Source organism: Lampris incognitus, chromosome 17, assembly GCF_029633865.1.
Source record: "Lampris incognitus isolate fLamInc1 chromosome 17, fLamInc1.hap2, whole genome shotgun sequence".
NCBI classification, from domain to species: Eukaryota; Metazoa; Chordata; class Actinopteri; order Lampriformes; family Lampridae; genus Lampris; species Lampris incognitus.
Window position 1 is genome coordinate 6012672 of NC_079227.1, and position 27674 is coordinate 6040345.

Sequence of the window (27674 nt, forward strand, 5' to 3'; positions counted from 1 at the left end):
GGGTTTGATCCCCGGGGTAGTCCAACCTTGGGGGTCGTCCTGGGTCGTCCTCTGTGTGGAGTTTGCATGTTCTCCCCGTGTCTGCGTGGGTTTCCTCCGGGGGCTCTGGTTTCCTCCCAAAGTCCAAAGACATGTAGGTCAGGTGAACTGGCCATACTAAATTGTCCCTAGAAATGAATGTGTGTGTCTGTGTGTGTGTGTGGGCCCTGTGATGGCCTGGCAGCCTGTCCAGGGTGTCTCCCCGCCTGCCGCCCAATGACTGCTGGAACAGGCTCCAGGATCCCTGTGACCCTGACAGCAGGATAAGTGGTTAAGATAATGAATGGAGACACACACACACACACACACACACACACACACACACACACACACACATATATAAATACTTAGCACAAAAAGTAAGAACATTTGTGTTTGGTAGATTATTTCTTTGTTGTAACAATGCTTCTTGGCAATAAATCTTATACCGGTGGAAAGCCCGTTTATTTCCCTTTTAAATGGGGCCACATTTGTAAGGAACATGCATTTGTGGGATGAGCAGCAGAGCTGAGTATGTGGGTTGCAACCATGAAAAATTTGCCAAATCTTCTCTGCCAATGCCAAACAGCTTATTTTGCTGTTGCTATTGACTCTTGTTTTGAGCTTCTGGTTCCCCAGGTGCTTTCAATCAGGTGCCTGACATAAGATTTATTGGCAAGAAGCATTGTTACAACAAAGAAATAATCTACCAAACACAAATTTCCTTACTTTTTGTGCTAAGTTTATATATGACTACTGGGATAGGCTTGAGCATCCTCGTGACCCTGAGCAGGATAAGCGGTTTGGATAATGGATGGATGGACGTTTATATTATTCTCGTTTTTATTAAGATTGTCTAACAATGTCCTTGTTCATATGTAACTGAAAACATAGTCCTTTAATTTAATAAAAAATATTAAATCTTTTTGGAACAAAGGACCTAACAATGATGCGTTAACAGTATTGGTTGTATGATGAACTAATTCTGATCGACCATACCGGATCAGTTGAGGCTCCATACGGGATTAGCGGAGGCTCGGGTCAACAACGGCCGCCATCGGTATTGTGCCCTCACAGGGTACCGAAGAGAACTGTACAATCCGCTGTGGTGACCCCTGAACAACAGGGAACAAGCTGAAAGAAGAAGAAGGTCACAATTGTGGTAAACACATTTTATTAAATGCTGTAACACACAGTGTGACCGCGTTAGCGACAAGGCCAAAGAAACGCGGACTAGCTAGTCAGTCAGTTAAACCTGACAAGCTAGTCAGTCAGCTAAACCTGACGACCTAAACCTGACAAGCTAGTCAGTCAGCTAAACCTGACGACCTAAACCTGACGAGCTAGTCAGTCAGCAGCTAAACCTGACTAGCTAAACCTGACGAGCTACTCAGTCAGCTAAACCTGACTAGCTAAACCTGACGAGCTACTCAGTCAGCTAAACCTGACGACCTAAACCTGACAAGCTAGTCAGTCAGCTAAACCTGACGACCTAAACCTGACAAGCTAGTCAGTCAGCTAAACCTGACGACCTAAACCTGACGAGCTAGTCAGCCAGTTAAACCTGACTAGCTAGTCAGTCAGCAGCTAAACCTGACTAGCTAAACCTGACGAGCGAAACCTGACTAGCTAAACCTGACGAGCTATTCAGTCAGCTAAACCTGACGACCTAAACCTGACGAGCTAGTCAGTCAGCTAAACCTGACTAGCTAAACCTGACTAGCAAAACCTGACGAGCTAGTCAGTCAGCAGCTAAACATGACGAGCTACTTGACTAACTAAACCTAACTAGCTAAACCTGACGAGCTAGTCAGTCAGCTAAACCTGACTAGCTAAACCTGACGAGCTAGTCAGTCAGCTAAACCTGACTAGCTAAACCTGACGAGCTAAACCTGACGAGCTAGTCAGTCAGCTACACCTGACTAGCCGACTAGCTTCTACACTGGAAAACTCTCACAAGTCAAACTTCGTGCTGTGTTATAGTACTAAAAAGCCTGTCAAATTATCGAGACAATGACACACGAAACAAACACAACTTGTCATTCAAAAGTGTTTTCCCGTTTGAGTGAATGAACTTACTGAAAAGGAGCTTCTCTAACGCCTCAAGAGCACGACGTTTCCGCCAGGCTTTTCGCGGTTCTGCTAAGTGCTGCGTGCTGTACGTGATGACGTAGTAGGCAGTACAACTCGGAGACGTCACCACGTTACAAAACAAAAAGAGTCGCCATGTTACTCCCGACCCGGTTCGCCGCACCAGTTTTAAACCACAACTAAACACTTCTACACGTATACTTTACTTAGTATACTTTACTTAGTATACTTTACTGGCAGACTTGTTGAATATTTTCTATGGGTCAACTAAAAGTGCACATTTCAGTCCCAACGGTAAACAGGTATTACTTTAATTAACTTTAAGTACAGCTACCGGTATGCTTCTATACACTTGGAAGTGGGCCAATTTACTCCCACAGAGTAAGTATAACGTAAAAGTACATGATCAGTTTCCCTAAGTTTGCATATGTTTACGCTTAAATATAATGTAAACTACTAATAAGACCCGTTAGCCCCCTAGTTAACGGGCCTGACCCTTTAGCCGAGCGGTTACCGACGTCGCCTTGTGGTGCAGTACACCTCGTTCGAATCCCGCACCGGGCAAGAAAATAACCGGTTACATTGGTGGCAGCGGCGGGATCCGGAAGTGTGCAGATCCTCAGAAGTCTCTTCGGAGCGCGGGAATAACAAAGCTTCCGGGGAGGGTGACGACTGTAAACTACTAATAAGACACGTTAGCCCCTAGCTAACAGGTGTGACCCTTTAGCCGAGCGGTTAGCGGTGTCGCCTTGTGGTGCAGTACACCCAGTCTCGAATCCCGCACCGGGCAAGAAAATAACCGGTTACCCTAATGAGAATGGAGTTAAACCTATAGGAATAAAACACGTGGCGTCTCTGTGCTTGTGTAAGTTCCAGAAGCACATGAAGAACCGATACTGGTGCGACGAGGCACAAAGGGGAAACGTGGGTCTCTTGAAATTCAGCTGAGCCGGCCTCCCATGTCTTGGACTCCAGACTTTGGCAAACCGAGTCTCCTCCTAATCGAGGGGAGTTGGCAGCTTCACAGCATCTCTCTTTTAAAAACAACTCCTTCAAGAGTTGTTTTTTATTTGTTTGTTTTTGGTATATCTAGTGTGTGTTTATTGCGTTTTGGTTGTAATTGCCTTTGTATCTTATGAGTTTTCATCTAGAGTGTATGTTTAACTCTGCTCTATGAATTCTGTTCAATGTGTTATTTTAACGACAGGACGACTTATCACACGAAGATATTCCCACTCTTGTTGGGTCCGCATGAATACCATACATACACACGAACACAACTTCTGAAACAGCCCAAGCGTCTCTGCTCTGTACCGCGCGTTTCTGACGCCGCCTAGTGGCAACATCAAAAATCGCAATGCTTAAAAATCAAAACCCATATAACAATTTGATTTATCTAGACTGTTTTGAAGATCCATCCATCCATTCACTATCCGAACTGCTTATCCTGCTCTCAGGGTCACGGGGATGCTGGAGCCTATCCCAGCAGTCATTGGGCGGCAGGCGGGGAGATGCGCTGGACAGGCCGCCAGGCCATCACACAGGCCCCCCACCACACACACACACACACACACACACACACACTCATACCAAGGAGCAGTTTAGTACGGCCGATTCACCTGACCTACATGTCTTTGGACTGTGGGAGGAAACCCACACAGACACGGGGAGAACATGCAAACTCCACACAGAGGACGGCCTGGGACGACCCCCCAAGGTTGGACTACCCCGGGGCTCGAACCCAGAACCTTAGTGTTGTGAGGCGACCGCGCTAACCACTGCGCCACCATGCCATGTTTTGAAGATATGGTAAAATAATGACAGTTTTAACTGGTCCATTTAGCAAAGTAACGGCCTGCTAAGCCAATGAAACAGGACCGCAAAGTGGAAAGGCGCAAACGTGCTCTGACTATCAAACTCGTCCTCTGTCAGCCATGACAGGACATCCTTAATGTCCTTTGGGTCAAACTGAGCTTGTGGATATTAAGGGGAGCAACAAAGTATATGTGCTGTTGGCAGGTTCTCAACCAAGACTTCTAATATAAGGGGAGTATAGAGCATCGTATATGGGCATGTTGGGTTAACTCGTGGTATCGTATATGGTAGAGTGTACGGGCAATATAATAATAAACAATATGGTACATGCATAGGTTGATTATTCAACCATAACAAAATGCTGTATAGTAACATACGTGTTGGGCATACATGCTTGCCTCAAATGCCCCGTTGGTCCATTTATTTGTTTTTTTTTTATTTTGTGTGAGTGATATGTGGAAATACCAGAAGCTGCTGTGAACTGTAGTCAAATTCCTCATGTGCATAGGCCTACTTGGTAAATAAAGTTGATTTTGCCCCACATGAGTCGGACCTCACACCACCAGGTCAAACAGCCCCGTGATGGTGAAAACTGTCATAACAAATCAAGTACCTGCATCATTACATAAAAAATGAAAAAGAAAACTGGTACTTATTTATCTTCATTTATTTCTTTATGACAAATTTAAGTTATGAAATAAAAAAAAAATTCAAAGGAATTACTTTGACTTATTTCAGTCCAGAGTGTTTTATATATATATATATATATAGTCACATGCAGTTTAAAACACTGTGGTTAGATTTCTTGTACTGTGTGGTTCCCAACATAGTATTAAAAAAAGACTGTCTTTCAGCTACCTCCAAATTATATAGAATATTGCTTTCCTGTTCAAGACATTTCAAATTCTATTACAACTTCTACGTAGCACATCATAATGGCGAGGCCATCAGAGAAAGACAGTGAAGTGGTCTCGTGTAAACTCTGGAAGGCAACAGAAGTCGCCGTCCCTTCAGAAGAGACACCAGCGACCCTTTGAGAAACAGACCCAGGTTACTGAGGCAGTTTAAGACCGTGCTTCTTGTGCTGATGCTATGTGGCACCAGGTATCCAAATGAGTTTTTTTGTTTTTGTTTTTTTTGTTTTTTTGGACAATTTCACCCATGATATTTATTTTCAGCCATTATATCAGACGATACCTGCCATTTGGAGTTGCAGAGGTGCTGCAAATAGTTACAATCTGAGATGTTTAGATGATGAACTGAGGTTTTAAGAGGAGGGCAAGAGAGGACATTTAGAAACGGGCCTGCACAGGCAGAGAAACAAGTCAAATCAAACGCTAGCAAAGAGTAGATTTTGGAAAATATACACACAATACAGCTGCAATAACTTATAAGCTCACCAATTATGATGTGCAGTGAGGTATGTGGGGTCGTGTGCCCACCCGACCCTGCAACAGCCCAGCAGAGCCAAACACACCGGGGCATGTCTGCCTGGGAACAGAGACACCGCTGGTGGGGAAGCTAACGCCTGGGGCTACATCGGGGAAAACATTTAAATCTATCATTCAATTTTTTTTCTTTTTAAAATAAAGATTAATTTTGACAGGCCTCATAAAACATACCAACTTAAAATCAGTCAATGAAATTACCTCTGATGTAGGGATCAATTTAGCAGTTTACTGCCCTGAGCAGATTATACGGAGGACAAAGATTTCAAGGCAAAGCACCGATGGGAGTCTTGACACCTGGTCACTGAAATACCAGTCCAATCAATGAATAAACACAAAAATTAAAAACTATAAGTCACAAATGGAATGAGACAAGTCCAGCAGCTTTACAGTTTGACCCCTGGTGAGCGAGGAAGAGCAAAGCGCCTGGGAGGTGAGCAGAACACTTTTCCCGTTTTCACTCATAAAGGCTCCCCAAATGTTCTGCTCCTCTCCCTTTGCTCTACCCCTTTTGTTCCTGTCCTCAACATTTGGCCTGGGAAACCCTGACACCCCTCTTTAGTTTGCTGTGAAGGGACGGGAGTCCGCAGGCAGCCCTGAGCCAACACCCCCTGGATTGGTCCCCTGCTGTTTCTCCTCCTCCTTAACCTTCAGATCCCCTTTTTCCACCTCGTCCTCTCCACTCAGACTGTTGCACGCAGTGAAAAAAAAAAAAGAAAAGAAAAGAAATAGCAATAGGGAAAAAGGAATGACTAGCGCTTTGCCTTGGCTTCTTCGGCATCTTTTTCTGAGGAAGAAGAGAAGAGATGAACAGGTGTTAGGCATTTTGTTCCGCAAAATATAACGAAACATCCATTTAAATATTTGGCATAGAGCCGGACTAAGATATATGAGTTCGGAAGTTTACAGCAGAATGTCTTTACACATGCTGAATAATCCAGGTCACTTTCTGTGAATCTACAGCAGAAGTTTACTCAGACATAATCCAATCATTGTGTGTGTGAGTATACATAGACACTGATGAGCCACAACATTATGACCACTCACAAGTGAACCGAATGACAATCATCTCCAAACAAGGGCGCATGTCAAAGTCTGGGTAGAGTAAGTGAACAATCAGTTCTCGTAGTCAACGTGTTGGATGCAGGAGAAACGGGCAGGAGTGAAGACCTGAGTGACTTTGACAAGGGCAAAATTGTTACGTCCAGACGACTGGGTCAGAGCCTCTCTGAAACGGCAAGGCTTGTAGGGTGCTCCCGGTCAGCAGTGGCGAGCACCTACCAACAGCAGTCCAAGGAGGGACAAACCACAAACAAATGACAGGGTGTTGGGCGCCCAAGGACAATTGATGCACGAGGGCAACGTAGGCTATCCCATCCGATTCGAACCAACAGAAGGTCTACTGTGGCAAGAGTCACAGAAAATGTTAATGATGGTTACGGGAGGAATGTGTCACAACACACAGTGCATCACACCCTGCTGCGTATGGGGCTGCATAGCCGCAGACCGGTCAGTGTGGCCATGATGACCCCTGTCCACCATCGAAAGCACCTACAATGGGCACGCGAGTGTCTGAACTGGACCTTGGAGCAGTGGAAGAAGGTCAACTGGTCTGAGTCCTGTTTTCTTTTCAATCACGTGGATGGCTGTGTAAGTGTGTGCCTGGGGAAGTAGATGGCACCAGGATGCACTGTGGGAAGATGTCAAGCTGGTAGGGGGAGTGTGATGCATTGGGCAATGTTCAGCTGGGAAACCCCGGGTCTGGTCATTCATGTTGACATCAGGTTTTATGCGTGCCACCTACCTAAACATCGTTGCAGACCAGGTACCCCCCTTCATGGCAGTGGCCTCTTTCAGCAGGATAATGTGCCCTGCTACACTGCACACATTGCTCAGGAATGGTTTGAGGAACATGATAGTGTTTCAAGGTGTTGCCCTGGCCTCTCTCCAGATCTAAATCCGATTGAGCATCTGTGGGATGTGCTGGACCGAAAAGTCCGATCCACAGTGGCCCCACCACACAACTTGTGGGACTTGAAGGATCTGCTTTTAATGTTTTGGTGCCAGATACCACAGGAAACCTTCAGGGGTCTTGTAGAGTACATAACTTGGCGGGTCGGGGCCATTTGGGCAGCACACGGAGGACCAACAGCATATTACACAGGTGGTCATGTTTTTGGCTCATCAGTGTATGTGTTTGTGTTCTCACCCTTCCTGAGCTCTTCCCTCTTCTTTGCAGCCTCCTCTCTCTGTTTCTTGATGATGGCCAACCTGGCCAGGTCGGCCCGGGCCTGCTCAGTCTTGCCCTCCAGGTGAAGCTTCATGTAGCGCTCCTTCGCCTTCTGCTTCTCAATCTCCTCTCTGATAGGGAGAAGAGGAGAGCAACGGGGAGGACGGAGGAGATGGACAGAACAGAACGACAAATAGAAACAGCAGGCCAGAGGGAGAGGAAGTGATAGACAAAGAAGTAGTTGAGAATTCACCATCAGCCCAGCCTTCTCTTCATCAAATCAGAATAATTGGTTATTACACAAATAGTTGGTACCAACACCCCAAAGCAATGTGTTTTTGTGAATGTATGTTATGGTGAATGTTTGTAAGATGCTTAACAAAGCTATCCTTCTGAGGAAACCCACCTCTCTCGGCGTGACAGCTCTTTGGGTTCTTCTAGGTCAAGGTCTGTCACCTTCTTACCCTTCTGAGAGACACGGTTTGGATTCTCAATCTCTATTAGTCCCTCTACGCCGCTCTTCTTCTTACTCTACATACAAAAATAAAATCTCTCAGATCATATTCCACAAGGACAAACTGACATTCCATCTCATAATGTATCCGGACTGGGAATATGATGCAAGCCACCAAACTCTCACCGAATGTGGGTCGTATGTGTGGGTCAATCAGACCACTTTACCGACAATCATTGTTTGGAGGGTCCAAAAAAAATCCATTTGGGTGGTCGAAACAGGAAAAGTTACCAAGGCCTGAAGGCAAATACTTAACTCTCCTTACTTGCATATTAACCAAAAGAGCTGGGATTTATTTCCCTGTCAAAACCCCTTCGTAAATAAAACTCCTTTTCATTTAGCCCCTTGTGTATGGTCATGTTGTTGGTAGGGATGTCTATTCAACAGGTTTTCTGAATTGATTTTCATTCTAATTACCTGACAAGTTTATCAGATTGCTTCTGTAGCCGAACTGCTTTACTTCAAAACAATTTATTTTCCCCTTTGATATGACATCTTACTCAAAACTAACATGTAAAGGGGGGGGGGACAGCTTCGTAGTGTTGTGTGGAATTAAAATTCGGCTTCATTATTTTATAAAACATTTTAGACTCAGGCTATGTAAATCACAGGGATAAATCAACAGACAGGGATAACCCAACAGACATGAGGTTAATGCCCTTTTTTAAAAAACAAAAAAGCACATGCCCACAGATTTAGAGGTACAGCTTCGAGGCAATCTCTTAAACATTACCCTATTCTGGAACAACACAGGTAATAATACTTTACCAAGTTTTGCCGACATGGTTACACGTCACCAAACACATGGATCAATTATGTGGGGGGTAATCTTAGTTGCAGATGATAGCCAACTGTAAAACACTGAACAGTCTGGACTGACAGAAGATAAACACCAAAGAAGTCATTCATATCACTTCAACCTGACCAAATCTCTTTGCTGTGTGAAGTCTTAAGAAACAACGTGGCTCTCCCTCACCTCATACTCCTCCTCACTGCTGCTCTCCTCCTCAGAGTCCGAGTTCTCCTTCTCTGCACCTCCATTCTCCTCCTGGTAAACACACACATTAACTTACAACCATGTTTGAAACCAACCTTTTCACTTTGATCCATGGCCTTGTTTTCACCTCGGGGATGAATAAAGTATTCCGATTCTGATACTCACCATCTCTTTCTGGGCTCTCATCTGCCTGTCGATCTCCTCGGGGTTGCTGAACTGCTTCCCTCGGCCTTTGTGGCCCTTTTTCCCTAAAACACAACCGGACAGACAGTGATGTGGTCGATGAGTCACACATGACGTTTGCTGCGGTGCATCTCGACTCAACTTCACATTTGACCTTGTTTGGGGGGAAAATGTTACGAGCAATAGCCCACCAAGGGAATTCTGCTAAAAGTTCAATCCTTGGGAGTGTTTTCTGGCTGTAGCGTCGATTCAGACGTGACACATTCCTGTGAGGACAGGGCTGAAGCTGATAGGACGGGGGTCTCTGCCGTGCACATGGTGCCGTTTCTAGCAAGCCATACACCGGTTTTAACTTTCAGACCATCAAGATACTCCGCCTGCGTCTACCCAACACATCTTTAAAGCTGGCCGACGGATTAGTTGTCGAGTTCACACTTGTGACGACACAGCAACACCTAGTTTGTCAGCTCGCTTAAACATTCATCAAGCCGGTTAACTTGAGAGCGGCCGTTAGCTTAGCGGCAACCACAGTAAAACATCGGGCGTTGCTATGGCTAACTGCTAGCTTGCCGTTTAGCCTGCTAACCAGCAAGTTAGCAACACTTTCAAATACATCGGTGGCTTATACTCACCCCCTCTTGGCATGTCTACACGAAAAGCTCCCACAGCCGGCGACTGGATGTTTATCTGTGACTAACTGAACCGTTCCTCTGCTGATCCAAACGACTTGGCGGCGTCCTTCGGACAAGATAGGCCGGGTTTGGAGCGTCTCTCTCGCTGCCACCACTACAGCGCTTCTTCTTCTTCTGCTTCTTTTTCTTCTTCTTCTACCGCTGCGCTCGGTAGATTCGTCAGCGGTGTGAGGCGGGCTCTCAGAGAGTGACACTGACGTAAACCAATCGCTACACGGAGCTGTTGACAGACCCGAACACTCAGCCCACTCAGCCAGCCGAGATAAAAAAAAGGAAGATGACGTCACTTCCTGTGGTGAAGAGGTCTCGTCAGTCTTTATAGATTTTTTTTCCCAAAAGGTAACTTCGTGTATTATAATGCCAGTTCTAACTACATGAACAAAATATGGTAATAAATTATCTGACTATATTAAATCACAATTATTTGACATACCTGTGGAGGCATGGAGGTGTTTAGGAGACATGGCAGTGGAGTTTTTAACTAAATTGTTTAACACAATCTTGGAAAGTGAGAGGATGCCTGAGGAGTGGAGAAGAAGCATACTGGTACTGATTTTCAAGAACAAGGGTGATGTGCAGAACTGTAACAACTACAGAGGTATAAAGTTGATCAGCCACAGCATGAAGATATGGGAAAGAGTAGTGGAAGCTAGGTTAAGAGGAGAGGTGATGATCAGCGAGCAGCAGTATGGTTTCATACCATGAAAGAGCACCACAGATGTGATGTTTGCTTTGAGTGTTGATGGAGAAGCACAGAAGGTCAGGAGTTACATTGTCTGTACATTTAGACAGAAGGGTACCAGCAAGAGTTAAAGGGGAGGTTTACAAGATGGTAGTGAGACCAACTATGTTGTATGGTTTGGAGACAGTGGCACTGATGAAAAGAAGGGGGGCGGAGCTGGAGGTGGCAGAGATGAAGATGCTAAAATGTTCACTGGGAGTGACGAAGAAGGACAGGATTAGGAACGAGTATATTAGAGGGACTGCTCGGGTTGGATAGTTTGGAGACAAAGCAAGAGAGGCAAGATTGAGATGGTTTGGACATGTGTGGAGGAGAGATGCTGGGTATATTGGGAGAAGGATGCTGAATATGGAGCTGCCAGGGAAGAGGAGAAGAGGAAGGCCAAAGAGGAGGTTTATGGATGTGGTGAGGGAGGGCATGCAGGTGGCTGGTGTGACAGAGGAAGATGCAGAGGAAGAGATGGAAACGGATGATCCGCTGTGGCGCCCCCTAACGGGAGCAGCCAGAAGAAACAGTAGTAGATATAATTATTAAATGTGAACAGTATGTGTACAAATATACTAACCCATTATACTTTTATTTCATAATATTGCACTACTCATGTGCTACTACCAATAAACTACTATTTTAAGTGTAGAGTTTATTCTGGGTGGCGAGCCTATACTACTATACTACTAATAATTTACTGATAGGATTATGGCATACCATTATATTACTTTACCAATATTATATATAAACTTTAAAAATAGTGGTCTTTGGAGGACCAGAAGTGCAAATAGTAATCATCACTGGAGTCCTAGCAAACTTTGGACAAATCACATTGGCTACAGAATCCAAGCATTAATGTTACAGGACACCTTGAGTTTTATGATACTATCCTCATGTGAAAAACCACCTTTATCACCCTGAACGGCTTTAAACAGCTGCAGAGGCTCTGCTCAGCCACGGTGGATTCTGTTACATGGTGGGAGCCAGTCAGGTTCATATGAGTGTAAAACAACACCGTTACGATGGCTTTGACATTTTATTAAAGGTAGAAAATAAATATGACGCATGTATTTAAGATGCAATAGGCTTTTGAAACTTGTTGTACCAAACAGTAGAAAAATAATCAAGACATTTCACAAATCATCTGCAGGGGCTTTGCATTGCCCTTTTCTCAGAAACAGTTTCGTGTTAAACTCGTACATTCACCTGTATCAGATCATGGAAATCATCATTTAAAAAACTACAGCACATACAAAACTCTACTAAATACTGTTCTACTTGCCTGTCCTATTTTAAATGAACGGACACAGGACAATGACCTGTAATTAATCCCATGAAGTAGATTAAGATCAAGAGTCACATGAATCCTCTTCATCTTACATCTTTCCATTTGTCAACAAAGAGGGATAAAACTCATCTCAGAACAGAATCTCAGAACCTCCACTCTGATAACAGATAAACGCACCAACAGATGCAGACAGAGAACCTTTCCAAGATATTAGATAACATCAATTCAGAGCCCAGGTCAGATCAAATCCCTTATTTTTTCCTCCGATGGTGATTCTTCAACTCCTCCAGCTCTCTCTCCATCAGGTGGGACTCTGCCGTTGTCTCTGACAGCTGCACAAATGAAGAAAAAACAAGTTTAATGTCTGTTATTTGTACTCTGTGATACCCTATTCTCAGTGTTCTTTAGGTCTAAGACCCCTCCATGGATGTACATTAGACCACATCCCACATTTTCACCCCGGGACTCCCAACTGAGAACATCTTTTTTTGAAGTAGTTACAATTTAGTGAACTGCATTAACTGTCTAAACTCAAAGTGTGGACTGAGGAAGTTAAAATCGCACACTAGAAAAGCCATTCCTACACAAATACTCACGGTGCAAGATCAGTGAAATAACAGTGGAATTGCACTGAACCTAATTTTGCTGGGGCAACTCAGGAACCACTTCGAGGACCTCTTCAGAACTGCAGACCCCCTTTTGGGACATTTGGCCCAAGACAACTCCCTTTTCCTTCTTAACACTACGATGGTTTCTGGTTACTAAGTGGATTCAGATGACGTAGGAGAACATGCATCTGAAAGTGACCTTATGGCATTCCAGCCAAAGCAGGTTAGGGTTGGATATGTTAAGGACGGACATATTTTCAGGACTGTGCAACAGCCCCTGTTGGCATGCGTCTTGTCATTTATGCCAGGATGTTGGAATCAAGACCACGTCCTGCAGTGGCTATATGAAACCATGATGCAATGAAACTACTCAAAACAGACTGCAAAACCTGAACTTGCCCTGATAAAATGCACCAACCAACGAGAGACTGAATTCACTGATGAAGTCAGACAGCGGCTGTTTACACCTGGCATTAACATGAGACTTGGGCAATCCCATTACAAGTGGACAGCTGTAAGTACAGGTGTGACTTCACCCAATATATCCTCAATGCATCTTGAGATCCAGTCTCTCAGGCCACATTCGGAGGTGGCCTGGGACGCATTAAAGCACAACTGCACATGTGTCCCAGGCCACATTGAAGGACTGCCTAGTCAACCACCAAAGCCTCCACTGGGTTTCCTTTTTTTTGGGGATTTTTGCCCCATTTTCTCCCCAATTGCACTTGGCCAATTACCCCACACTTCCGAGCCGTCCTGGTTGCTGCTCCACCCCCTCTGATGATCCGGGGAGGGCTGCAGACTACCACATGCCTCCTCCCATACATGTGGAGTCGCCAGCCGCTTCTTTTCACCTGACAGTGAGGCGTTTCACCAGGGGGACGTAGCACGTGGGAGGATCACGCTATTGCCCCCAGTTCCTCCTCCTCCCCAAACAAGGTGCCCCGACCAACCAGAGGAGGCGCTAGCGCAGCGACCAGGACACATACCCACATCCAGCTTCCCACCCGCAGACACGGCCAATTGTGTCTGTAGGGACGCCTGACCAAGCCGGAGGTAATACCGGGATTTGAACCGGCGATCCCCGTGTTGGTAGGCAACGGAATAGACCGCCACGCTACCCGGACGCCCTCCACTGCGTTTACTTTAATGTTTCTTTGTTTGCCTCATCTGTAATTTCTGACACACACCAGACCCACGACTGTGGCAGAGGCCCCGCCCGCTCGCACATTCAAGTTCTTTTATCCACCGCGCTGCAGAGCCCGACCCGCTCAAACCCGCTGGAATAAGTAAATAATCTGAGCCTCAATCGACGCGATAGGGTCGAACCCGACGGGGTTCGGGTTGAGAACTACAAACTCTCGCGTTCAGACATTTACATGTTCCCACATAATGAGCTTTAAGAATGAGTTTCAGCTTCTGCTGTGTATTCTGAGCTCAGAATGAAATAAGGCGAGCAGTCGGAGCCGACGCTCCCGAGTCACTCAGTTAACGTTCCTCATCAGACTGCCAGAGTAACAACGTGGAACCATTTACACACAGACTCTTTCTTAAACACAATATGCCAGGCCAGGGGTCTGCAGGCGTTCAGACAGATCCACATCATCATCAGAGGAATAACGTTTATCTAAACACACAGCACTTTTTAAAACCTCTTCTGCTTCACAACCAAGTGGAATGGAAATGAAAGAAAAGAAGCGCAGCTGGGATATTTATAGTATTTCTTTCAGACCACTTCAAATTTTGTATGACAACATAATTTGACAGTAATACTTAGATGTGAATTACATCATACTAAGTGACGGTGTGTTAAAATGAGGCTCGAGTGAGCGAGGACATCTCACCTGGTTGAACGCCCGTCGCGTCGATGCCACTCTCCTTGTGTTACTGTGCGTGTTTACGTGTATATTTACATGACTGTGACATGTGCCACAGCGAGGGTTCGAGATGAAGGCAGATATGGTTTTAGCAATTAACACAGGCTTTATTTAATGATGTCCAGGGTTCCTACACATTTTCTATTTCAAAATTCCATACTTTTCCAGACTCCGATTCCCAGACTTCTCGGTAGATCTTTCCGACTCGGCCAACTGGGCTTTATGCTTGGGATCGTCAAGCAAGCCCCTGGAAAACTTACATTTACCCATTGTGGCCGTTCAGTCCACACTCCTATGCAGGGAGGTGGACGATGTTCAACTGTCAATCATCTGCCCAAAGAGGAAGTAGACTAACCGGTGCTACCTATACCCGTATTATTTTCCCTTAACTTATTCAATAAATAATATTACATTATTGTTCCCCCATATGTTTTAGTCTCTCTTATAAATAAGAACTGAAAATGAGTTGAAAAAAGTAAAACAATTTAATATTCATGGCATCTGTGCAGCCTTCTTTATTCACCGTGTCCATGGAAACGACGATGAACACAGCCGTACGGTTTCCTTACGCAGAAAAGATAGTCCGTTTACTTTTCTGATAACTGCATCACTGCACAACTCATAAATGTTCAGACAAGCTGGACATGTGGTTATTTGTGATGCTGTGTACAGCAGATATGTACAGTAGATATGTACAATATATTTGTACAGTAGATATGTACAATATATATTGCAGTAGATATGTACAGTAGACATGTACAGTAGATATGTACAGTACATACGCAATTCAAAGCTACTGCCGAATTTTCTTTCAAACTAATTTGGTGGCTAATGTCCGTGTTTGGTGCGGATATGAGGCACTTGGGGCGGGGCTGTTCTGCAGGCTGTGACATACAGGCGTAGAGGCAGCTCCGCGTAGGAGTGTTCCTTCAGTCACACGCCATACTTCTTGCCTTGTTTTCGATGACATCAAGCTCACTCTGGCCTGCGCGGTCTCACACAGCGGTAAACATTTTGGCTGTCTGCTCCAAATGCCATGGAAAACACTCTGCTTGTACCATCAATTTATTTTTAGAAATTCTGAATTTTAGATTTTAGGAAACAGAGTAGGGGCAATAGTCTGGAAACACAAATATTTTTCCATACTCTCTTTTCTTTTTTCCATACTGAGCCAGACCTGGAAATCACTAAAATCAAATTCCATACTTTTCCATACTGCGTAGGAACCCCGAATGTCTTTCATTTGTTCACTCATACGGGCCGGTGCACTGCTCTCCCGCAAGTCACGCTGCCTGTCTCTGCTTGCAGCCGAGGCTCAACCACACCCCTACCACAGTGATGTACGTGTTTATCTGCAAATAGAGCGGGGAAGTGAGATCCGATCACAAGTGGTCACTCGAGATGCATGTGGAGACGCATTCTAATGGCAGGTGTGAACTGGTGTACTTCGACCTGTCCACTTGTGATCAGATCGCCCAGGACACATGTTAATGCCAGGTATAAACAGCTTCATAGACAGTACTTGTGAGAGAATGGACTGTGACATACCAGTTGTGATCAGCTAAGTGCACAGTGTGCCTCTGACATGTCCTCATTTGAGACAAGACAGCGCTCCATGCAACACACGCACAACGTGAGATGCTTGTAATTCAGAGCAGCTTGAGACTCTTGACATACATATCTTACAACATAAGATCAGCTTAAAAGGTAAGACAGCCTCACCATGTCCAACAAGAGGTCAATCTTCAGTTTCAAAAGGTTATTTTCCTCCTCCAGCTGCAGATTTCTCTTCTTCCACCTCTGCACTTCCTTACTCGACACATTCCCCCCATTTTCTGAGTACATCAAAGAGCAAGAAGAAAGATGCCATGAGTGTTGTGGTGGCCATGATGTCACATTTTTGATACGGTGGTTAAGACAACATAGGCTAAAATGAGATGACACAAACGAGCCCTGAGGGAACAGGTGCAGCATAGAGTAGCTCATATTTATGTATGAATGAAATAGAACAAAATTAATATACTGGAGAAAAAAGAAATAGCATCACTATCATGAGTTATTGCAGATCTCCTACTTGCTCTGTTTATGGCAGCCCAGAGGAGGAAAATGTGCAAGCCCAAAGTATTTCTCTGTTACACTGTGGAAGCATGGCGATGTTTAGGAGAGATGGCAGTGGAGTTTTTAACTTAATTGTTTAACACAATCTTGGAAAGTGAGAGGATGCCTGAGGAGTGGAGAAGAAGCATACTGGTACCAATTTTCAAGAATAAGGGTGATGTGCAGAACTGTAGCAACTACAGAGGTATAAAGTTGATCAGCCACAGCATGAAGATATGGGAAAGAGTAGTGGAAGCTAGGTTAAGAGGAGAGATGATGATCAGCGAGCAGCAGTATGGTTTCATGCCACGAAAGAGCACCACAAATGTGATGTTTGCTTTGAGTGTTGATAGAGAAGTATTGAGAAGGCCAGAAGGAGTTACATTGTGTCTCTGTAGATTTAGAGAAAGCATATGATGGGGTGCTAAGAGAGGAGGTGTGGTATTGTATGAGGAAGTTGGGAGTGGCAGAGAAGTATGTGAGAGTGGTGCAGGATATGTATGAGGACAGCGTGACAGCGGTGAGGTGTGCAGTAGGAGTGACAGATGGATTTAAGGTGGAGGTGAGATTAAAGGATCAGCTCTGAGCCCTTTTTTGTTTGCAGTGGTGATGGACAGGTTGACGGACGAGATCAGGCAGAGTCTCCGTGGACTATGATGTTTGCAGATGACTTTGTGATCTGTAGTGAGAGTAGGGAGCAGGTTGAGGAGAGCCTGGAGAGGTGGAGGTATGCACTGGAGAGAAGAGGAATGAAAGCCGGTAGGAGAAAGACAGAATACATATGCGTGAATGAGAGGGAGGACAGTGGAATGGTGAGGATGCAAGGAGTAGTGGTGATGAACGATTATGAGTTTAAATACTTGGGGTCAACTGTTCAAAGTAACAGAGAGTGTGGGGGAGAGGTGAAGAAGAGAGTGCAGGCAGGGTGGAGTGGGTGGAGAAGAGTGTCAGGAGTGATTTGCAACAGAAGGGTACCAGCAAGAGTTAAAGGGAAGGTTTACAAGATGGTAGTGAGAACAGCTATGTTATATGGTTTTGAGACTGTGATACTGACGAAAAGACAGGAGGTGGAGCTGGAGGTAGCAGAGTTGAAGACGCTAAGATTTTCGTTTGGAGTGACAAAAATAGGACAGTTTGGACACAAAGCAAGAGAAGTGAGATTGAGATGGTTTGGACATGTGCGGAGGAGAGATGCTGGGTATATTGGAAGAAGGATGCTGAATATGGAGCTGCCAGGCAAGAGGAAAAGAGGAGATTTATGGATGTGGTGACGGAGAACATGCAGGTGGTTGGCATGACAGAGGAAGATGCAGAGGACAGGAAGAGGTGGAAACGGATGATCCACTGTGGCAGCCCCTAATGGGAGCAGCCGAAAGAAGAAGAAGACAGCTCAGTATTCAGGCTGTTCATAACCTGATAGCCAATGTCCATCTTCAAACTTCAGGCTCTGGCCCCCAATGTTCATCACAGGAGCTCCATGTTCAAGGCCCAATTCTATTTCCCTTGTTGAACGATCCAACTACAGCCAGAAGGACGTAATAATAAAGAAAAATGTAAGCACATTTAATACTGGTAACAGACCAGAAGGGAAATTAATATCTCTGGTTCAAGAGAATCTTAAATCTGCCATCTGATCACAAAGAATGAGGATGATGGAAAGGTTTAACACATCGATTCTTCCTTGATGAATCTTTTACAGACTAGAGTTGGTGGTTGGGGATACAGTAAACGAATTGAAGGCTCTTTATACTCACCGTGTGAAGATTGGACAGAGAAGCAGATTTTCGGGGAGGTGTCTTTTTCGGACTAAAGGTGTTTCCAAAAAGTGGCATCTTTGACAGAGTATTTTTAAATGTCTGAAAAGCAAAAGAGAAGACACTTTGAGGATTCAAGGCCCACCACAGCTATCAGAGGGTTTGAATCCAAACTAAACAAAATTAAGTTAAGAGTCACTGAAAAGGAGATTTAATTTCCAACAAAAAAAACTATTCAGAGGTGGCAGGTGACCCCAGATGAGAGACATCTATATTTACTAAGAACATCTGTTTAAACAGATGATTTAAGTTTTGTCTGTTTTCTTCTTTCATACTTAAATTCTTATCTATGCACTTTCACTTCATGTGAAGCGCATCGACACGTATATACATCCATCCATTATCTGAACCGCTTCTCCTGCTCTCAGGGTCGTGGGGATGCTGGAGCCTATCCCAGCAGTCATTGGGCAGCAGGCGGGGAGACACCAGACCATCACACAGGGCCGAGACACACACACACACACACACACACACACACAAACACACACACACACACACACACACACACACACACACACACACACACACACACACTCATCCCTCGGGACAATTTAGTACGGCCGATTCACCTGACCTACATGTCTTTGGACTGTGGGAGGAAACCCACGCAGACACGGGGAGAACATGCAACCTCCACACAGAGGACAACCCGGGACGACCCCCAAGGTTGGACTACCCCCCAGGGCTCGAACCCAGGACCTTCTTGCTGTGAGGCGACCGCGCTAGAGGACAGTGATCGTGGTGTCCATGTATAAAGGATATAAAGGGGTGTAGATGATGGCGACGGTGGTCTTTGGTGCCCCCAATTTGACGTTGCCAATTCTGAAGGGGTGAGTCATTAAGTAAAAAAGGTATATTTTCTTTCTCAAACTGACGAAGTGGTGCATCTATTATTTTATTTTTTTAATGTACCATTAGGGCAACCAGTTCTACCATCCCAGAACCATAAGAACCAAGTTTTCAGATCAAAAAATGAAGACACAATTTTGAGTTACTTCTCTATAAAGTGCACTGCATTAACAGAGAAATGTGCGATATAATGTGAGTTAGACTGACGTGACGCTGCATTCTACCTCGAGTTCTAGGATGTGAAAACTGCAGCTAGCTGCTCAAATTAGTCCCGGCGCCACATACAAAAAACAGACATTCAGCTGTTCGAGGCTAATGACCACAATGCTAACGCTAGCTTGCTACGAGAACTAACCGTACCTGATGGTAAGACCTAACTGATGGTTGCCTCCCTGGTGGGCTAGCTGCGATATCGTTTAAATATATATACATACATTTACCTCCATACAGACTATTAATCAAAACTCTGACCAGGGAGATGACCCTTAACCTCCGAGAGAGACTGTAGGCAGACGATCCGTTCACCTTATTAACAGCGTTACACGGTCGTCATTATTGTTGTTATTATCGTCTATGGACAGAGACTACTAAATGCCCCTGCTAGGCCTCCGTACCCAGTATGCCTTGCGGTCCTCCCTCTCTGCTTCCTTTCTTCTTCTTCTTCTTCTTCTTCTTCTTCTTCTTCTTCTTCTTCTTCTTCTTCGTCTTCTTCTTCGGCTTCTTTTTCTTCGTCTTCTTTTTTCTTCTTCGTCTTCTTTTTTCTTCTTCTTCGTCTTCTTTTTTCTTCTTCTTCTTTTTATTTTTTCTTCTTCTTCTTTTTATTTTTTCTTCTTCGTCTTTTTTCCTTCTTCTTCTTCTTCTTCCCCTTCTCTCGGTTTACTGGCGCATACCACCACCTACTGTACAAGAGTGTAATATCATGTCATTTTACCCTATTTCTTACATTTTACCCATCAACCTCGTGTCACTTAAGAAAGCGAATAGTGCCTTCCCGGCGACTTTAATCCCCGCTCCCTCTCCTTCTGCTCCCAGTACGGTTCCCCTGCCGTCCCGGCCTTGCGGTCCGAAGAGGACCGGGCACCCCATCCCCAATGCCGAACATGACGTCATTTCTGTAATTTCTTCAAATTGTCTTTGGGGGAAAGATGATATTTAGAGGCTCGGCGGGCAGTAAAACACCTCTAATTCATTCACACTGTAACTTTATTTCTGCTTCAGGTTCTTCTCACGGGATACCTTTTATCTCTGATTACACACATTAGGTTACAGATGGCAATGTTCTCCTGCAAAAATGTTTTTGGAAAATATAAAATAAAAAGGTAAAACAAGGAAAAACTCCACCATGGAAACACTATTCAAAAATGAGCTTTTTGGGGATGTACCTTGCAACTGTGGGTAAATGTTTTCATTTGATGCATAGCTTAAAACATTTCATTTTACATAGTCCCATACTTTCTTATTCATTAGAGGTTACCAAACCTCTTGGCAAGAGACTTGACACATTGTTGTAACAACAACAACAATAATAGACCAAAACACACAGTAGGGGAACAAGGCAGGTAATCACAGGTTCCGTTGATTTCATAGTGGACGCTAGAAGAACCCCGCTACAATGTAGCGGTTTGGTGATCCACCCGTCTAAATCTCCCTCCTCTTCATCCTTCCCCCTAACCCCCCCACTCCAACTCCCTCCCCCCAAATGCTCAGAATCGTCTGAAATGCCGAGAAAAGTGGTTTTTATCCATTTTTAGAAAAATGCATAGTTTGCATAATTATGCATAATTATTATAATTATTTTAATGTTCTGCTATTTTTCTGGTCCTCTCTGGAACAATACCTACCACCTCCAAAAAAAATTAGGATCATTAATGCTTTAGTTTTCGATCCCGCTATCTACACTAACGCCACACACACACACACACACACACTAACGCCACACACACACTAACACCACACACACACACACTAACTCCACACACACGCACTAACACCACGCACACACGCACTAACACCACACACACACACACACACACACACACACACTAACACTACACACACACTAACACCACAAACACACACACACACACACTAACACCACACACACTAACACTACACACACTAACGCCACACACACTAACGCCACACACACACTAACGCCACACACTAACACACACACGCACTAACACCACACACACACACTGACGCCACACACACACTAACACCACACACTAACACACACACACACTAACACCACACACACACACTGACGCCACACACACACACTAACACCACACACACACACACACTAACACACACACACACTAACACCACACACACACACTAACACCACACACACACACACACACACACACACTAAAACCACACACACACACACTAACACCACACACACACACACTAAAACCACACACACATACACACTAACACACACACACACACTAAAACCACACACCCCCCCCCACACACACACACACACGCTAACACCACACACACACACACATTACGAAACTATATGCATAGATATGAGTTGTGATATATAAACAAACCGTCCGCCAACAGCAGGGAACTAACTAAAAGCCTCTTGCCACGAGACCGGTCCCTTGAGCGGGCTCTCAATTGTCGCCAACCCGCCGATATTGGAAATGTACACGGTTACTTTGTAACCTCAGAAATCCTCAGAAGTGGATTTAGTGACGCAATAACGCACGAAATCCCCCCCTTCCCGTTACCGGGCCCCTCCGCCAGGCAACGCGATCCCTGTTACTGCGCATGCGCCAAAAACACCATCGCTGAAACATTGCACAGCTTCATCCTCTGCGTTCCGATTCATATCTGAATACAGAAAAACCCTCCTAGGAGAAAACAACAGCAAACGCAAACGTGGTCCAACTTGCGGCCCCACATTTGAAAGATGATACCGCATCGTTAGTTGCGGTAAACTCACCCCCCCCCCACGGAGAGGAACCAATGGACTCATCCGTGTGACGTGTGCCAGTCGCTATGGTGACGGCTGTTTGTTCGCGGCGGCGTCTCGGCGTGTTTTCAGCGGGGGTGGGGGGGTGGGGGGAGATCCGCCCGCGGTGCTTATTGTTTAATGCCGTTTCAACTTCTCGTGTGCAAATAATAAACAACTTGGCACGTTGTACACCTGCGCTTCATACCGCTAATAAATACTCTGAGGGGCTACTAATGTAGCAATTAGCCCCAGTGGCCTAATGGATAAGGCACTGGCCTCCTAAGCCAGGGATTGTGGGTTCGAGTCCCATCTGGGGTGAAACATTTTGCGTCGTCTTCTTCTTCGTCCGTTGCGGGATGGACCACTTTATGTAGAGTGTATGTAGTCTCCTGCTTGAGGCGGGCAAATGGACTGTGCAGCTATATCACACCAATACATTATAAATACAAGTTCTACATCATCTCTGCAGCACAAATGTCCTTGCTTTAATATTTTGCACATACTTTAGATTTCACTCAGGGGTTTTGTTGTAGTTTTTATTCAGAGTAGTTACTGTATGTTTCTTAGTCAGGAGCAGCCTAGGGTCCTGGCTGGAACCAGCCCAGGTGCAACCTGACCGTAGACGGTGTGTCATTTATATTTCCTGCCATTGAATAGACCAGGCTGATTTTTATAGCCGTTGTCATAGTTTAGGTCAGATTGTTATTTATTGATGTTTCAGGCCAGATTACTATTTATATTTATTGTTGCTGAATAGATGAAACCCATATTCATTATGTTGTTGTCATATAGGCCAAATTGCCATTTATAGCCACTGTTTTAAATAGATCAGATTGTACTTATATTTTTGAGGCTGGTTTTCTGATGTATTGTCATGTTTTTATTTTGTCTTGATTGTTCTTTGTCTGCCTTGTTGTATGGTTTGGAGACAGTGGCACTGACGAAAAGACAGGAGGTGGAGCTGGAGGTGGCAGAGTTGAAGATGCTAAGATTTTCACTGGGAGTGATGAAGGAGGACAGGATTAGGAACGAGTATATTAGACGGACAGCTCAGGTTGGATGGTTTGGAGACTAAGCAAGAGAGACAAGATGGAGATGGTTTGGACATGTGTGGAGGAGAGATGCTGGGTATACTGGGAGAAGGATGCTGGGTATGGAGCTGCCAGGGAAGAGGAGAAGAGGAGGGCCAAAGAGGAGGTTTATGGATGTGGTGAGGGAGGACATGCAGGTGGCTGGTGAGACAGAGGAAGATGCAGAGGACAGGAAGAGATGGAAACGGATGATCCACTGTGGCGCCCCCTAACGGGAGCAGCTGAAAGTAGTAGTAGTAGTAGTAGAGGTTCTTCGTCTGCCTGTCCAATAGTTTTCTTATGTATCGTTATGTTTTTACTTCTGTGTTAACTGCTGTTTGCTTGCCTGCCCAGGGGCTGCAGATGCAGATTAGCTGCCAGCTAACTCTGGCGCAGTTATAAAATAGTGCTTTGTCCCTGTCAAATAAACAGTAAACTAAACTAAACATCCCAGCAAGTTGTCCAGATGAACTGATTCAATACTGTGGGGTTTTCTTACCTGGGTTACTGAGTTTGCATAAAGACATCATTTTTAAATGTAAATTATAATTATAGTAGACATTGACACTAATCTACAAATAGTGTTAAAATTTTACACTAAAGTTGTATACAGATATATTGTACAAATAATATAATAATTCAGAACATAACACTAAGATATTAGTACCAGACATGGACGCAAATACATGAAAAAGCACCTTGTTACAAATGACAAATACTTGCTCATCAAATGTATCAAAATAAAATACTTAATTTAATTTATCATTATATATTATATTATTATTATTATATGTATTCATTTATTTCAATTTTAATTATAATTTGTATTTTGTAATTTGGGTGGAGCAGCGACCGGGACAGCTCGGGAAGTTGGGTAATTGGCCCAGTATAATTGGGGGGGAATTAAGAAATAAATACAATTTGTCATTTGAAAATACAAAAATGCATTCTGTACACACTTATAGCACATTTTAGGCAGTCAGTAGCCTCAGTATGGGTCTGACCTTCACCCCCCTACATTGAAAAGAGGAGCTCTGCTAATTTCCCGCCTCGCAGATTTGAAGTGGCCAATCGGGACATGTGGGAGGCTGCGCGTGCTGGGTGGCTTCCTGTTTTTAAGATTTTTTTTTCACCTTTATTCGATAGTGAGAGTCCAGAGAGACTGGAAAAGCAGGAGGGGGGGGGGGGTTTGACATGCAGCAAAGCAAAGGGCCCGGGCCGGATTGGAACCCACCCAGCCCGCTGCGGTAAGGACTCTGCCTTACCGCGCTCTACCAGGTGAACCACCGGGCGCCCCCTGCTGGGTGGGTTCTGTCAAGTCAAAGCGACCGCTGACTGAGTGACGAGCCAGTTGAAACGCAGCTGGGGGAGGTGAACAGTGATACACGGGTTCTTCCGGAAGACAGTAAGACTGGGTATCTGGCAGAGGCACATTTCTGAGATCTCCAACTTTGCAAAAGACACATAACAGTGCCATGACAGCAGAGTAGGACGCCGTACAAAATAGTAGAAGAGGAAGAGAAGCACCCGCCTTCCCCCCATGCCAGCGACAACAACAACCAAAAAAAAAAGAGTATGCCTGCAAAGGAGAAGAGACGCTCAGCTGGTGCCGATGAGGAGATGCAGACCTGTGTGAGGAGCTGCAGACCTGTGTGAGGAGCTGCAGACCTGTGTGAGGAGATACAGACCTGTGTGAGGAGCTGCAGACCTGTGTGAGGAGATACAGACCTGTGTGAGGAGCTGCAGACCTGTGTGAGGAGCTGCAGACCTGTGTGAGGAGATACAGACCTGTGTGAGGAGCTGCAGACCTGTGTGAGGAGCTTCAGACCTGTGTGAGGAGCTTCAGACCTGTGTGAGGAGCTGCAGACCTGTGTGAGGAGATACAGACCTGTGTGAGGAGCTGCAGACCTGTGTGAGGAGCTTCAGACCTGTGTGAGGAGCTTCAGACCTGTGTGAGGAGCTGCAGACCTGTGTGAGGAGATACAGACCTGTGTGAGGAGCTGCAGACCTGTGTGAGGAGACGCAGACCTGTGTGAGGAGCTGCAGACCTGAGTTAGGAGACGCAGACCTGTGTGAGGAGCTCAATGGCTCGTCTCTGAGCAGCAATAACGAGGGGATGTTTTTTCACTGAAAATTAAAAAGCCTCATTTCCACCTTCACACTGAGCGAAGATCCCCCAACACGATTCTCATACTTACACTGTCCATACTTACACTGGCTGCAGCAGTGCAGGAGCACCTCCCTCGGCTCCTCGCTGGTCCCGAGGAGGTGGTGAAGGAAGGCATTTGTGAACCGGGAGGCGCTGAATGTTTATTTCTACTCTTCCATTCAGACAGACGGTTACGTCATCGCCGCAGCGTGTTTCCTCCGCTGATAAACTGAATCTTGTTTTGGTTTTTCTCCCCAGTTGTATCCGGCTAATTACCCCGCTCTTCCGGTCTCTGCTCCGCCCCCTCTGCTGACAGGGGGAGGGCTGCAGACTACCACGCGCCTCCTCCCATACACGTGGAGTCGCCAGCCGCTTCTTTTCACCTGACAGCGAGGAGTTTCACCAGGGGGACGTAGCGCGTGGGAGGATCACGCTATTCCCCCCCCCCCCAGTTCCCCCTCCCCGCTGAACAGGCGCCCCGACCGACCAGAGGAGGCGCTAGTGCAGCGACCAGGACACATTCCCATCCACACCCGGCTTCCCACACGCAGACACGGCGCATTGTGTCTGTAGGGACGCCCGACCAAGGCGGAGGTAACACGGGGATTCGAACCGGCGACCCCGTGTTGGTAGGCAACGGAACAGACCGCTGCGCCACCATACTACAATACTTTCACCCGAGTATATTACTAATAGACATGTACTAAATGTACTTTGCTGATACTCTTATGCCATGTTATCATACTATTAAATTAGTGTAGAACTCGAGTCCAGGACTCGGACTCGGACTCGAGTCTTGATTTTCAGGACTCGTGACTCGACTTGGACTTGAGCAATGATGACTCGGACTCGAGCATCGACTGCATTCGGACTCGGAAGTTGGAGATGAGGACTCGGACTCGTTAATCGATAACGACTTGTTTGGTTTTGTTATAGCATTTGTTGTTTGGCTCTCGTGTCACAAAGTAAATGAGCTGCCTTTGAAGTGGCGACGGCTGTGTTACTTTGTTTCACGCAGACCTTTGTTATTTGTTTGTCACCTTTTATACGGTGCCAGAGTGGCGCTCTGGAGCCCATCTTAGAACTCGACTAAGACTCAACCTTGATGACTCGGACTCGGGTAATGGGGACTTGACTCAGACTCGACTCGGACTCTTTTTTGGGGACTCTGACTCGGACTCGAACACTGGGGACTCGAGACTCGAATCGGACTCTTCTTTGGAGATCGGGCTCGGACTCGAACACTGGGGACTCGAGACTCGACTCAGACTCTTTTTTGGGGACTCGGACTCGAACACTGGGGACTCGAGACTCGATTCGGACTCTTCTTTGGGGATCGGACTCGGACTCGAACACTGGGGACTCGAGACTCGACTCGGACTCTTCTTTGGAGATCGGGCTCGGACTCGAACACTGGGGACTCGAGACTCGACTCGGACTCGGGTAATGGGGACTTGGCTCAGACTCGACTCGGACTCTTATTTGGGGACTCGGACTCGAACACTGGGGATTCGAGACTCGACTCGGACTCTTTGGGGATCGGACTCGGACTCGAACACTGATGACTCGAGACTCGGACTCGGGTAATGGGAACTTGACTCAGACTCGACTCGGACTCTTTGGGGATCGACTCGGACTCGAACACTGGGGACTCGAGACTCGACTCGGACTCTTTGGGGATCGGACTCGGACAATGGGGACTCGAGACTCGACTGGGACTCGGGTAATGGGGACTTGACTCAGACTCGACTCGGACTCTTTGGGGACTCGGATTCGAACACTGGGGACTCGAGACTCGACTCGGACTCGAGGTTTAGTGACTCGACTACAACAATAAATAAATGGTCACGCTTTGTACATTGTGATGAATAAATGAGTGACAGGGTAATTAGGAACCCTGGTAACATATGTATGCTGTGTGTCTTCTGTTAGAAAACCATTAAGCAGCAGTACCAGTGTGGTCCGCTGGTGAGTACTGTCCGCACCGTGGTTCAGAAAACTACTAGAGTTCACAACCCCCCTCCCCCCCAAAAGACTACAAGATCCAGTAGCGGAGGTTGGTCTCGGTTGGGGCGGGGCGGGGCGGGGGGGGGGCGGAGCGTCGTCGTGTCGGCGAACCGAGGGGGGGAGCTGCGGACCCGGGCTGTGTTAGTCTCCTTTCCCCGGCGCTGGTGCTCCGACGCGGTTTCCCCGATGGCCACGGACGATCAGCGGACACGGACGCTACCGG

The 27674-nt window shown here is 45.8% G+C and overlaps 3 protein-coding genes and 1 non-coding gene across 7 annotated transcripts in view; 2 read left to right on the forward strand and 2 right to left on the reverse strand.

The window, feature by feature from the left end:
- Positions 1-4558: 4558 nt before the first annotated feature.
- pdap1a (pdgfa associated protein 1a) lies at positions 4559-10107 on the reverse strand. Its single transcript, XM_056297273.1, has 6 exons — positions 9929-10107; positions 9279-9361; positions 9093-9164; positions 8009-8133; positions 7582-7733; positions 4559-6159 (listed from the first exon to the last, which is right to left on the reverse strand). The coding sequence occupies exons 1-6, from the start codon at positions 9939-9941 to the stop codon at positions 6125-6127; spliced, it is 480 nt and encodes a 159-aa protein (XP_056153248.1). The 5' UTR covers positions 9942-10107; the 3' UTR covers positions 4559-6124.
- Positions 10108-11741: 1634 nt separating this feature from the next.
- cby1 (chibby homolog 1 (Drosophila)) lies at positions 11742-20126 on the reverse strand. Of its 4 annotated transcripts, none has more exons than XM_056297465.1 (5): positions 19777-20126; positions 18343-18444; positions 18002-18107; positions 16214-16326; positions 11742-12338 (listed from the first exon to the last, which is right to left on the reverse strand). In XM_056297465.1, the coding sequence occupies exons 2-5, from the start codon at positions 18418-18420 to the stop codon at positions 12258-12260; spliced, it is 378 nt and encodes a 125-aa protein (XP_056153440.1). In that variant the 5' UTR covers positions 18421-18444; positions 19777-20126; the 3' UTR covers positions 11742-12257. The 4 variants fall into 4 exon arrangements, with proteins under 4 accessions (XP_056153440.1, XP_056153437.1, XP_056153438.1 ...); XM_056297462.1 differs by having other exon boundaries at positions 19612-20126; XM_056297463.1 differs by having other exon boundaries at positions 19692-20125.
- A 2344-nt stretch (positions 20127-22470) lies between these two features.
- Positions 22471-22543, forward strand: trnar-ccu (transfer RNA arginine (anticodon CCU)). The gene has a single exon. It is a non-coding gene; the product is annotated as a tRNA-Arg (tRNA).
- Positions 22544-27581: 5038 nt separating this feature from the next.
- kctd17 (potassium channel tetramerization domain containing 17) overlaps positions 27582-27674 on the forward strand; it is a 27860-nt gene continuing 27767 nt past the window's right edge. The window contains exon 1 of the mRNA XM_056297591.1: positions 27582-27674. This exon is cut by the window's right edge and continues 341 nt beyond it. Within this exon, the coding sequence (XP_056153566.1) occupies positions 27638-27674 (37 nt within the window). The 5' untranslated portion in view covers positions 27582-27637.